The 12181-nt window shown below is 47.6% G+C and overlaps 1 protein-coding gene across 1 annotated transcript in view; it reads right to left on the reverse strand.

Annotated features, from left to right (window-relative positions):
* The window catches only part of LOC106631929 (mesothelin-like), a 22916-nt gene extending 12984 nt beyond the window's left edge, over positions 1–9932 (reverse strand). The window contains exons 1-5 of the mRNA XM_031061066.1: positions 9860–9932; positions 9725–9752; positions 2716–2857; positions 1713–1928; positions 203–373 (exon numbers count right to left, since the gene is read on the reverse strand). Of these exons, the coding sequence (XP_030916926.1) occupies positions 203–373; positions 1713–1928; positions 2716–2857; positions 9725–9752; positions 9860–9932 (630 nt within the window). The remainder of the gene's footprint in view (positions 1–202; positions 374–1712; positions 1929–2715; positions 2858–9724; positions 9753–9859) is intronic.
* Positions 9933–12181: the final 2249 nt, after the last annotated feature.

Genomic DNA, 12181 nt, shown 5'->3' on the forward strand with positions numbered 1-12181 from the left:
CTGGCCTTGCCCCCAAGAGGCTGGGCAGGCCAAGGACAGTGACACAGAGGCAGCGGCAGGGTTTGAGTGGCCTGTCCTGCTGCCACCCTGCCTGGCTGTCACCAGCCCCCAGGGGATGCTGGCAGGGTGCAGCTGTGCCACACCTGGCCCCAGGTAAGCAGTGCCCCCGCCCCTGCTCCTGGGTGAGACAAAACAAGGTCACCTTTTCCACCAGGATCCTTTTCAGAGCGCAGGGCAGAGTGTCCACGTGCTGGGCAAAGGCTGGCAGCTGGATGGCCTCCAGGACAACCTCTGGGGACAAACTCCAGAGAGCGCTGCTGTTGAGGCCACCCACCAAAGTGCCCAGCTCTGCCAGGCTCTGACCATCCAGGATCTGCAAGGGAATCCCAGAAAAAAATCAGCTTGGAAAAAAAAAAAAAATCAGCTTGGAAAAGACCTTTGAGATCCTCGAGTCCCAGCTGTGCCCAACCCCACCAATCCCCAGCCCAGAGCTCTGAGCGCTCATGCCTTCAGTTTGAGCTTTTATATTTTCCAGATTCTGCATTGGTTTCTAACTCTGAACTTCATAGAAAGTGTCAGCAAGTTCTCCTCACAGCCCAGTCACATAGAATAATAATTTCTTGTCAGATTAAGTTGTTTTCTGACCCAGAGATGGGGTAACTGAGAAGTGTTTTAAAAACTTTTATTCCATTTTCAGTCTCATGTGAAGGGTGAGACAATGCAGATGTTATAATTCACACCATCACAATCAGAAGCCAACTATTTCTTATTTATATTATAAGCATTTCTTTGCCTATCAGATTTAGCCACACTACGCTGGAAATACCTTAAAGTTAATAATCTAAAATTACCCTCATGGATCCTACTACAATGCATCTTTCACAGTTCTATTTCTCCAAAGTATCCAGTCTTATTTGCAAGGCCCTCCTTTGAAACTTGTTTCTAGTTCCATTCCTCTCTCAACAATGCCCGTTTCTCTAGAAATTCATATTTCTCTACAAATTCATTTCCTGCATTTTTTCCAGCCCCAGAACCAAGGACACCGCTGCAGCTCCAGCCCCAAAAAGTGCAAACAACAGGGAATGGAGGAGAGCAGTCTGGGAGGGTGGGACTGCATCACCTGAGCTGGAATTGGACAATGAACCCCAATATGGAAATGGACCAAAACTTATCCAAGGGTGAAAACTCCTGACCCATTGTCCATCTTGGGTGTAGCCATGGCTGGGCTCTTGTGCTGCCCAAGGTGAATCCACGGAATTCACAGAATCACCAGGTTAGAAGAGACCTTCAAGATTGAGTCCAACCCAGCCCCAACACCTGAACTCAACCCTGGCACCCAGTGCCACATCCAGGCTTTGTTAAACACACCCAGGGGTGGGGACTCCACCACCTCCCTGGGCAGAACATCCTAGAACTTTATCACTCTTTCTGTAAAAATGTTGATCACTCTTTCTGTAAAAAACTTCTTCCTAATACCCAACCTAACTTCCCCTTGGTGCAGCTCAAGGCTGTGTCCTGTGATTCTGTCAGAATCCTTTGGAGCCCATTTGATAAATCCCAACTTCATTCCTTTAACTCTGTCCAGCCTTTGTTCCCAAGGCATCAGTGCCACCTCCAGACATCCCTTGGGCACCTCCAGGGATGGGCACTCCCAGTGCCCGAAACCCTTCCAGGAGGAGCCTCCTGGGTGTGAGTGAGGAGCTCTGCAGTACCTGGTAGCCAGACTGGAGCAGTTTGTTGACCACAGCCCTGGCCTGCTCATTCCTCCAGCCCTGGACTCTGCCCAGGGCAGGCAGAGCTGCCTCCAGGTCCTCCTCTGGGATGTTCTCCTGGATTCTGGACACTGAGAGCCCCAGGGCAGCCTGGCCCAGGCCTGCCAGCACGGCTGGGGAGAAATCCTCCAAATTCCTCAGCAGGGAGGAGGCCACCTGTGCCACGAGACAGAGCAGAGTCAGAGCAGCAATGCTGCATCCCACGGCCCTAAAGCCCTGGGGTTCTGCCTCAGGTTTGCCTGTGGATGTGTGGAAGAGGTTTTACAGCGACTTCTGTGAGCCAGAGAGGAGTTTGGTAAGTTTGTTTACCCTGAAAGAATTTCTACTGAGGTCGTTGACAGAGAAACCAAGAAAGAGAGAAGGATAAGGAAGAGAGATCAAGAAAGAGAGAAGGATAAAGAAGAGAGATCAAGAAAGAGAGAAGGATAAAGAAGAGAAACCAAGAAAGCAAGGAGAAGAATAAAGAAGGGAAACCAAGAAAGAAGAAGGATAAATAAGAGAAACCAAGAAAGAAGGATAAAGAAGAGAAATGAAAAAATCAAAAACTATAAATAAGAGAAACCAGGAAAGAAAGAAGGATAAAGAAGAGAAACCAAGAAACAAAAAAAGGATAAATAAGAGAAAACTGCAACTGTTCCAATGAGCATTTTCTTTGTCTTTCCTGACCAATGAGTAAAGTGTAAACTTCTGAGCTTTGTAAGAATGTATAGCAAGCACGCATGCTGGGATAAAAACAGTTTGAAGCCTTCTGGAAATGGAGTGTGTTGCTTTGGATTGTCTCCCTCTCAATGTGGATGGACCATCCCCACTACTGAGCCCTGTGAGGTGATGAAAGCCCAGCCAGAAACCAAAGGTGACCCAGAGGAGAGTGGTAGGAGGGGACACAGAGCTGGGCCCACCCCTGGCAGGTTTTGTGAGGCTGAGAGGATTCCCAGGTGCTCACCTGCAGCTCCAGGGAAGCTCCGGGCATCTCCTTGCTCCAGGGGCAGCTCCTCCCCAGCCTCTGGGCCACTCCCAGCGCCTCCTCCCTGCTCAGGTTTGCCACTGCCCCGGGGCTCAGGTAACAAAGGAACCTGTCCGGGAGGCTGGGGACAAAAGGAGAGGCTGGGTCACACAGGGGCTCCAGCAGAGCTCTCCTCTGTTCCGGAGGATGTTCTTCTCCAGGCACCTTCCCCCATCACCTCAGCCCTGCTGGTGCCAAAGCTCCAGCTCAGAGACCCTGGAAGCACTGCAGGGAAATCATCTCCCAGGAAAAGAACTGGGGATCTGGCCCCAGAGAGCAAGGGCAGTGGGGTTATTTGAAAACGGAACCTTTAAAAAGAAATAGAATGGAAACTTTAAAGACAAAATTGATAGAGCCCTTAAAGAGAAAAAAAAATTGAACCCCTTAAAGAGAAAATGAATGGAACCCCTTAAAGAGAAAATGAATGGAACACTTAAAGAAAAACACAGAGGAACACTTAAAGAAAAACATAGAGGAACACTTAAAGAAAAAGAATAATGGAACCCTTAAAGAAAAAGAATAATGGAACCCTTAAAGAAAAACATAGAGGAACACTTAAAGAAAAACATAGAGGAACCCCTTAAAGAGAAAAATAATGGAACCCCCTAAAGAAGAAATGAATGGAACCCTTAAAGAGAAAATTAATAGAACCCTTAAAGAAAAAATTGATAGAACCCTTAAAGAAAAAATTGATAGAACCCTTAAAGAGAACATGAATCAATAGTGCCATGCTGAGCCATGCCAGGAAATCAGACCCCCTCAGATCCATACCTGGCCAGTGGAAAGGCAGGAGCAGAGGTCAGGAGCAGGGTATAGTACAGGGCAGTCTCCCTGAGCAAGGTGAGGTTCCCAACCATCTCCATATTCACTGGGTCCCTGGCAAATTTTTGAAGCTGAAGGTGAAAAAAAATAAAAAGGGAAAATGACTCAGATGGATCCTTCAGTCCTGACAGTGACATGGGACAGTCTGAACCAACCTCAGGGCTTTTCACCTGGGTTTAAAGTTGTGCTGAGGTTTATGTTGTTTGTTTTCAAGTAAACACCGGGACCCTGATCAGGTTTGGGGTTGCTCCTCTCACTGGCTCCAGTTTGCTCCCTGCAGAATTCCCTTTGTGGAACCAACTTCTGTGCAAACCCCTCTCATCACACGATGGGGGGAAATAACTGCAGTGGCTGTTCACCTCAGATTAGCCAGAGAAATATTCCTGCAACCCTGGATGTATGCTAGAGCATGAATTACAAGGGTAAAATGTGGTATTTTTGGGGTCCCCTGTGGCAGGAAGGAAATTATCAATCTGACTCCATGTCCTCAGAAGGGTAATTAATTATTTTATGATACCATATTATATAAAAGAGTACTATACTAAACTGTACTAAAGAATACAGACAGAAGGCTAAAAGATAATAATGAAAATTATTGACTCTCTCCAGAGTCCTGACACAGCTTGGCCCTGATTGGCCAATAAGTCAACACAATTCACATGAAACCAATCAAACAATGACCAGTTGGTAAACAATGTCCAAACACTTTCCAAAGCAGCAAAACACAGGAGAAGCAAACCAGATAATTATTGTTTTCCTTTTTCTCTGAGGCTTCTGAGCTTCCCAGGAGAAGAATCCTGGGCCAGGGGATTTTTCAGAAAATATGAATGTGACACGCCGGGACAGTGGGTGAGGCTGGAATGGGATGGGTGACCCTTAAATCCTTCCAACCCCACCATCCTGGGGCTCTGATTCTGCTCAGGGTCCCCACTTACTGTGGCTTCATCCCCAAAAAGCTGCAGGTCCTCCACGGTGGCGTGCTCCAGGAAGGATCCCACGAAATTCCGGAACCAGGCAGTGGAATTGGGGCTGTGGCAGCTCTGGCTGGGTCCTGCAGGAACACAGACCCCACGGAGCTGCAGCCCCCTGGGAACTGGCATTTCTGAGGCTGCAGCCCAGCAGAGCTCCCAGCTCACACCCAAATCCAGCGCTTACACCACAAATCCCCATGGGACAGGGCAGAAGGAATCCCAGCCCTGAAAATATTCATGCCCAGCCTCTTTCTCCCTCCCGCCTCATGCACCAGAAGCTTTCTGCAGGGAATTCATGGCAGCTCCTGCCTGAGTCTCCTTCCTGAGCACAACCAAACCCTGCACAGGCAGCAAATGCAGTGAATTTATAAAAAAATTACAAAAATCCTGGGTTAATCAAGCCTTCAGGCAAGGAAATCATTCCCAAATCCATTAATTGCTGACATTCCCAGCCTGTTCCCATTGGAGATTCACAGAAACCCTGTGAAGCCTCAGCCCTGGGACAGAGCCCAGGGAATTCGGGGAAATCCTTTACCATGCTGGGTGAGGAAATGCTTGATCCCAGAGTAGAGATTCCTCTGCTCCTGCACAGAAAGCTGGGGATAGATTCCATCCAGGGCAGCCACTCTGCAAAGGGAGGGAAAACACCTCAAACATTGCTGAGGCCAGGGCTGGGCTCTCACAAGAACATGGATGTTCTCAATCCCATCCTTTTCTGGTGGATTATGCCCTTTTCTGACCCAGAGATGGGGTAACTAAGAGATGTTTTAAAATCTTTTATTCCATTTTCAGTCTCATGAGAAAGGTGAGACAATACAAGTGTTATAATTCACAACATCACAATCAGAAGCCATTGTATTGGAATTTCTTAATTGTAAAAAAGCCAGTGCATTGTAATCTCCTAATTGTAAAAAAGCCAGTGTATTGTCATTTCCTAACTGTAAAAAAACCAGTGTATTTTAATTGTAATTTTCCAATTCCAAAAAAAGCCAGTGTATTGTCATTTCCTAACTGTAAAAAAAAACCAGTGTATTGTAATTCCTTAATTCCAATAAAGCCAGTGTATTGTAATTTCCTAATTCCAATAAAGCCAATTTCCCAATTCCAAAAAAGCCAGTGTATTGTAATCTCCCAATTCCAAAAAAACCCAGTGTATTCTAATTTCCCAATTCCAATAAAGCCAGTGTATTCTAATTTCCCAATTCCACCACACTATAAGCATTTCTTGGCCTCTCTATAATATTTCTAAATCAACATTTCTTAGCTTAAAGTTGATATATAAATACACACTATACACATATTTAATTAAGCTTTAAAGATTTTCTACAAATCCATTTCCCACCCTTCTCCAAAGTGATTTTCCCCCCCCTGGAGGAGCCCCCAGGGCGTGGCTCTGGTGGCACAGAGGGGACATCAGAGGGGACATCCGAGGGGACATCCCGCACTCACAGCAGCTGGAATTGCTCACAGGACACATCCTTGGCACGGAGGCAGCCAAACACCTCGGGGTGCAGCAGGAGGGGCTGAAGGCCCCCGTGGAGCCACCGGAGCAGCACTGGGGGGGTCCCAATGCCAGGCACCTGGAGCATCCTCTCCCACAGCCCATTGAGGAACACCAGGCTCCACTCCAGGGAAACGGGCGCCTGGGAAAACTGGGGGCAAGGCAGGAGAAAAAAACCCTGAATTCCAGGGAATTCCAACCAGGCATTGACAGAAATCCAAGAAAATCTGAATGTTAAATTAAATCTGCTGCTTTGAATGGGGCTCTTTGCACGGTGGGACGTGAAACACGACATGGACTCACTGCTCTTTTCAAGGTAAAAAGAGAATTTTAATTTCTGACTCCAACGTTTATAGATTGCCAAAAGTGACAGTGGGTTGGAGGGTGACAGTGCCACCTCTCCAATGACACTGGACAAACAGGTCCTCAAATTTCTCCTCCTCCAGAAAAGAATGCAAAACAATAAGTTATTTACATAAAGTGTGTGAGAAAGTTCCTTACAAGAATGTAAACATCAGAAGGCTTAGAAAATCAAAATCTTAAAAAGAATCTTTAAAAAAAAATCTTTTAAAAAAATCTTGAAAAGAAAAATCTTAAATCTTAAAAAAAAATCTTTGAAAAAATCTTAAAATGAAAAAATCTTAAAATGAAAAAATCTTAAAATGAAAAAATCAGGGTGACATCTCTTTCCAAAATCAGGTAAAAAATAATCAGGGCATTTGAAATGAAGTCTTTTCCTGAGCAAAAATTCCCTGGATTTGAGGGAATTCCATTTGAGGGGAGGCTCACCTGCTGGCTGAACTCGGTCAGGGATGCCAAAAGCTTCCCGGCATCGTATTTGGAAAACAAGAGGATGGAATATTCTGGATCCAGAGCTGTGCTGGGTTTAGAGGCCAGGCAGGAATATAAGGAGGAGAGGAAATCATCCTGGACATCCTGGAGCCAAGCTCCCTGGAAAAGAGAAAGGAAATGCAAATCAAGAGAATATTTAGGGGGGAAATCACCCTCAGGGATTCCTCCCTTGAGGGGGGTAAAACACTGGCACAGGTTTTTAAAGCTTTATCCCCAAAAAAACCCACCCCCAAAATTGCCAAAACTTTGCCCAAATTTCTGAAAAACTTCATCTAACTAGAAACTTCCATGGGGACTTCTCTAATTCCCAAACATTTTTTCAGGGAAATGGCTTACAAACAGTAGAAGACAAAAACAAAACCAAGAGAAAAACAAACACCAAAAAATCCCCAAACCCACTGATAAATATTTGCAGGAGTACCATCCTTCTGTCAGAATTATTTACCAACAAACACAAATTGCTGTCAATTTCGTTGCAATTACTGGCAGCTACTTGAGAGATCATGACAAAACCTGGAAGAAACTAAACCTGGAATAGCCCAGGTGGCATTTTCCAGGCTGCAACCAGTTCTAATTGTGACTTTACCCCTTTTAAATGTACTTTTACCCCTTCTAATTGTGATTTTATCCCTTCTATTGTGCTTTTACTTCTCTAATTGTGCTTTTACTTCTCTAATAGTCTTTACTTCTCTAATTGTCTTTACTTCTCTAATTGTGCTTTTTACCCCTTCTATTGTGCTTTTACTTCTCTAATTGTCTTTACTTCTCTAATTGTGTTTTTACTTCTCTAATTGTGCTTTTACCTCTTCAATTGTGCTTTCACCTCTTCAATTGTGCTTTTACCCTTCTATTGTGCTTTTTCTTCTCTAATTGTGCTTTTTCTTCTCTAATTGTGCTTTTTACCCCTTCTAATTGTGCTTTATCCCAACACCCAGCGTGACTCCCCTGCAGAGATTCACCCCAATGCTGTGACACCAATTTTTGAAGAGTCAATTTGATTTGCAAAGTCCCTTTGCCCCAACTTCCTTCTCACCCCAGTGGTTTGGAGAGGGAAATCCCCAATTCCCCAAGGTGTCCGTGGTGGTTTGGGCACCGCTGAGCCCCGTGGCACAGGGCAGTGTCCCCTGGAGGGTGGCAGTGTCCCCTGGAGGGTGGCACTGCCCCAGCTCAGGGTGAAACCCCAGCACAGCCTTGGCTGCATCCCAGGGCTGGTGGGAAGGGTCAGAATTCCCAAGGAACACAAAGCCCAGCCCCAGGGATTGGGGGATTGAGGGTCCTCACCTGGGCACAGGCCAGCTGGGCAAAGCTGAGGCTGCACGGGGACCTTCGGCCTCGGGCCACCTCCAGGAGCTGCTCCTGGCTGGCACTGGGGGGACAGGGACAGGGTGGGAGTGGGGAACTGGGAATGGGGAAACTGGGAATGGGGAACTGGGCATGGGGAAACTGGGACAGCGTGGGAGTGGGGAAACTGGGAATGGGGAACTGGGACAGCACTGGGAATGGGAATACTGGGAATGGATTGGGGAAACTGGGAATGGAGTGGGGAAACTGGGAATGGAGTGGGGAAACTGGGAATGGAGTGGGGGGACAGGGACAGTGTGGGAGTGGGGAACTGGGAATGGGGAACTGGGACAGCACTGGGAATGGGAATACTGGGAATGGATTGGGGAAACTGGGAATGGAGTGGGGAAACTGGGAATGGAATGGGGGGACAGGGACAGTGTGGGAGTGGGGAACTGGGAATGGGGAACTGGGACAGCACTGGGAATGGGAATACTGGGAATGGATTGGGGAAACTGGGAACAGTGTGGGAATGGGGAAACTGAGAATGGGGAACTGGGATGGGAATGGGGAAACTGGGAATGGGGAAACTGGGACAGCATTGGGAATGGGGAAACTGGAAATGGGGGACTGGGGATGGGAATGGGGAAACTGGGATGGGAATGAGGAACTGGAATGGGGGAACGTGGGAATGGGGAAACTGGGATAGGAATGGGGAAACTGGGACAGCACTGGAAATGAGGAACTGGGATGGGAATGGGAATGGGGGAGCTGGGAGAGGATGGGAATGGGAGAAACTGGATGGGAACTGGGGCAGAACTGGATGGGGAACAGCTGGGTGGGGGCAGAACTGGTGGGGAGCTGAGGCAGAAGCAGAGGGGAACGTGGGGTAAAACTGGATGGGAGCTGGGGCAGAGCTGGATGAGGGCACAGCCAGTGGGGAGCTGGCACCAGGCTGGCTGGGGACAGATCCAGATGTGAGGTGTGACCCCTCAGCAGCCCAGAGCACAGCTGGACACAGCACCCAAAGGCACCTGAGCGCCCTGAGCAGGGTTTGGCTCCTGGCCGTCCCCCCAGGGCCCAGCAGGGATCCAGCCCTCCCAAGTGAGCAGGAGCAGAGCTCAGGGCACAGGGGGCACACAGGGACAGGGCAGGACGCGGCTGCTGGCGCAGGGACGGGCAGGGGGGCACTGCTGAGCCTCAGCCACCATTCAGGTTCAGTGAGGTCTGGAGTGGGGCTGTTTGAGCCCCACTGGAGCCAAGATAAGCTCAGCACCAGTGCCAAGGCTCTTGGCTGCTCTCCAGAGCCTGGCCCTGCCTTTCTTTGTCTTCCCAGGCACAAAACCCCAGCAGGGCACTTTCCCTTCATTCACTGTTTGAACAAGTGCAACCGGAGCCCTCCCTGCCCACAGGCAACCCTGGGGAAAATCCCAAAATCTGGGCTCAGAGGGGTCTGGTCACCCCAAGAAAAGCAGAATCCCTCCCAAGGAAATGCCACAGTCCCCAGGCATGGCTCACCTACCTCTGCACCGAGGCACACACGGCTGATTCTGAGCCCCAGAACAAGAAAAGAGAGACAAAGGTAAGGAATTGTGGGAGGATTTGGCACACAGAGCCCTCTCTGAGTTTTGTGATAAATATTTGGAAAGGAACTCACCATTGACAGGGGAGTTGGAGCACTGCACCGGGAGGGGGAGAAAAGAGACAGGGTTAAAATGCAGCTCTGACATTGTTTGGGATCACTGCACACAGACTGGGGGAGCCCTTTGGGTTGGGGTGGGACCTGAGCACAGTGAAACCCCAAGCCCTGAACACATGGAAACCCCAAATCCTGAGCACACGGAAACCCCAAACCCTGAGCACACGGAAACCCCAAACCCTGAGCACACGGAAACCCCAAACCCTGAGCACACGGAAATCCCAAACACTGAACACACGGAAACCCCAAATTCTGAGCACACTGAAACCCCAAACCCTGAGCACACGGAAACCCCAAACCCTGAGCACACCCAAATCCCAAATCCTGAGCACACCCAAATCCCAAATCCTGAGCACATGGAAATCCCAAACACTGAACACATGGAAAACCCAAATCCTGAACACACAGAAATCCCAAATCCTGAACACACTGAAACCCCAAATCCTGAACACATGGAAATCCCAAATTCTGAGCACACTGAAACCCCACACCCTGAGCACACCCAAACCCCAAGCCCTGGGCCCCTGGACAGTTCTTGGCTCTGCACCTCATTCACCTGGGCAGTTCCAGCCCATCCCACTCCACAAGGGGAGGGAAGTTCCCCTGGTGGTTCCAGTGGGGTCCCAGAGGAAGGGGGGCTGCCATGGCTGATCTTTAAGGCCCCCCAACCCAAACCACCCTGGAAGGTTTTACCCACACTAATTTCAATTTTTTGGGTGGAATTACCCTTACCAGCTCTGTCCCAGCAGCAGCAGCTCCGTGGCACCCTGCAAGACAAAGGGATTTAGGAGCAGAGCCAGCACAGAACTCCTACCCAGCCCCAGCCCAGCCCCCTCAGCTCCCTGAAGGATTTCAGAGCTCAGTTTCTGCTGGGTTCTGCTTTTTTCTGACTCAGAGATGGGGGAACTCAGAGGTGTTTTAAAAACTTTTATTCTATTTTTAGTCTCATGTGGAGGGTGAGACAATGCAAATATTATCATTTATGTTATTATAGAATCTATTATATGAATATATATAATATAATATAATATTTCTATATATGCATTCTATATATATAGAATGCAATGTAATGTAATATAGAATATAGTATATATTATATTAGCATATATTAATTAATAGTATATATTAATAAATCAATACATTATTTATATAATATACATCAATATATTATTGATATATAACAAGGCATTATTATATACCATATTCTATATAATATATTATAGTAATAACATATAATAATATGTTATAAATATATGATATAGTATATAATATTCTATATAATATATCTATATATTCTAATATATTTTTCTATTATAAGCTAATATATTATATAGTATACCAGTGGGACAGGGAGGGGACACAGAGAGGGCTCTGCAGCTCTCAGGTCTGATGGAGGAGCGACTTTCCTGCTGTGGATGAGTTCATAATCCCAAAAACTGCATTAGGAGGGGGCCCTAAAGCAGCTTGGATGAGCACTTCATTCCTGGGATGTGGGAGGGGTCCCTGCCCATGGAGTGGAGGGGATTTAAGGTCCCTCCCAACCCAAACCGTGCTGGGATTTACAATTCAACGAATACAGAGGTAATCAGATTTAATTATGATTATTCCTTAAGTGCTTTCCCAGCAGAGGAACAGGGAGCACACAGCTCTGAACAGACAGGAGGGATCAGTCCTGGTGGGATCTTCCCACCCTAAAAACCGAAATATTTCACTCACAAATCCAACAACAAACGGGACCACGAAAGGCTGGGGATTGAGAGCAACCACCCAAGTCACATTCAGTGCTCTGGCAGCACAAATTTCCCCTTTTAGGGTGACCCCAGCTATGGAAAACCCTCCTGGACCAGCCCACAGCAGACTCACCCAGCAGGAGGAGGAGGAATCCCAGCCCTGGCAGCAGAGGAGACATTTCTGGACAGGTCTGCAGGAACCACCTCAGCTCAGCCAGGAAAAACCAAACAGGAATAAATAAATAAAAACCAAACAGGACAGGTGTTCAGGAGAGCCCCAGGAACCAGTTCAGAAAGGAAAAACCAAAGAGAAATAAATAAATAACAATCTCAAACCCAGAGGAGGAAAGGAAAAGGTCAGGTGGAAATCTGGACACCCCAGCACCCTTCACAAACCCCAAAATTCGCCCCAAAAAATGGGAAAAACTCCAGGGGTGGGGGGAGATCTGGGAAAACACAAGGAGAATTTGGAGTTAAAGAAGGCACCATGCCCTGAGCTGGGTCTTGGGTGGCAGAGGGACAGGAGGCGGCAGAGAAAGAGGAAGTGACC

The sequence above is a fragment of the Geospiza fortis genome, unplaced genomic scaffold, assembly GCF_000277835.1.
Source record: "Geospiza fortis unplaced genomic scaffold, GeoFor_1.0 scaffold213, whole genome shotgun sequence".
NCBI classification, from domain to species: domain Eukaryota; kingdom Metazoa; phylum Chordata; class Aves; order Passeriformes; family Thraupidae; genus Geospiza; species Geospiza fortis.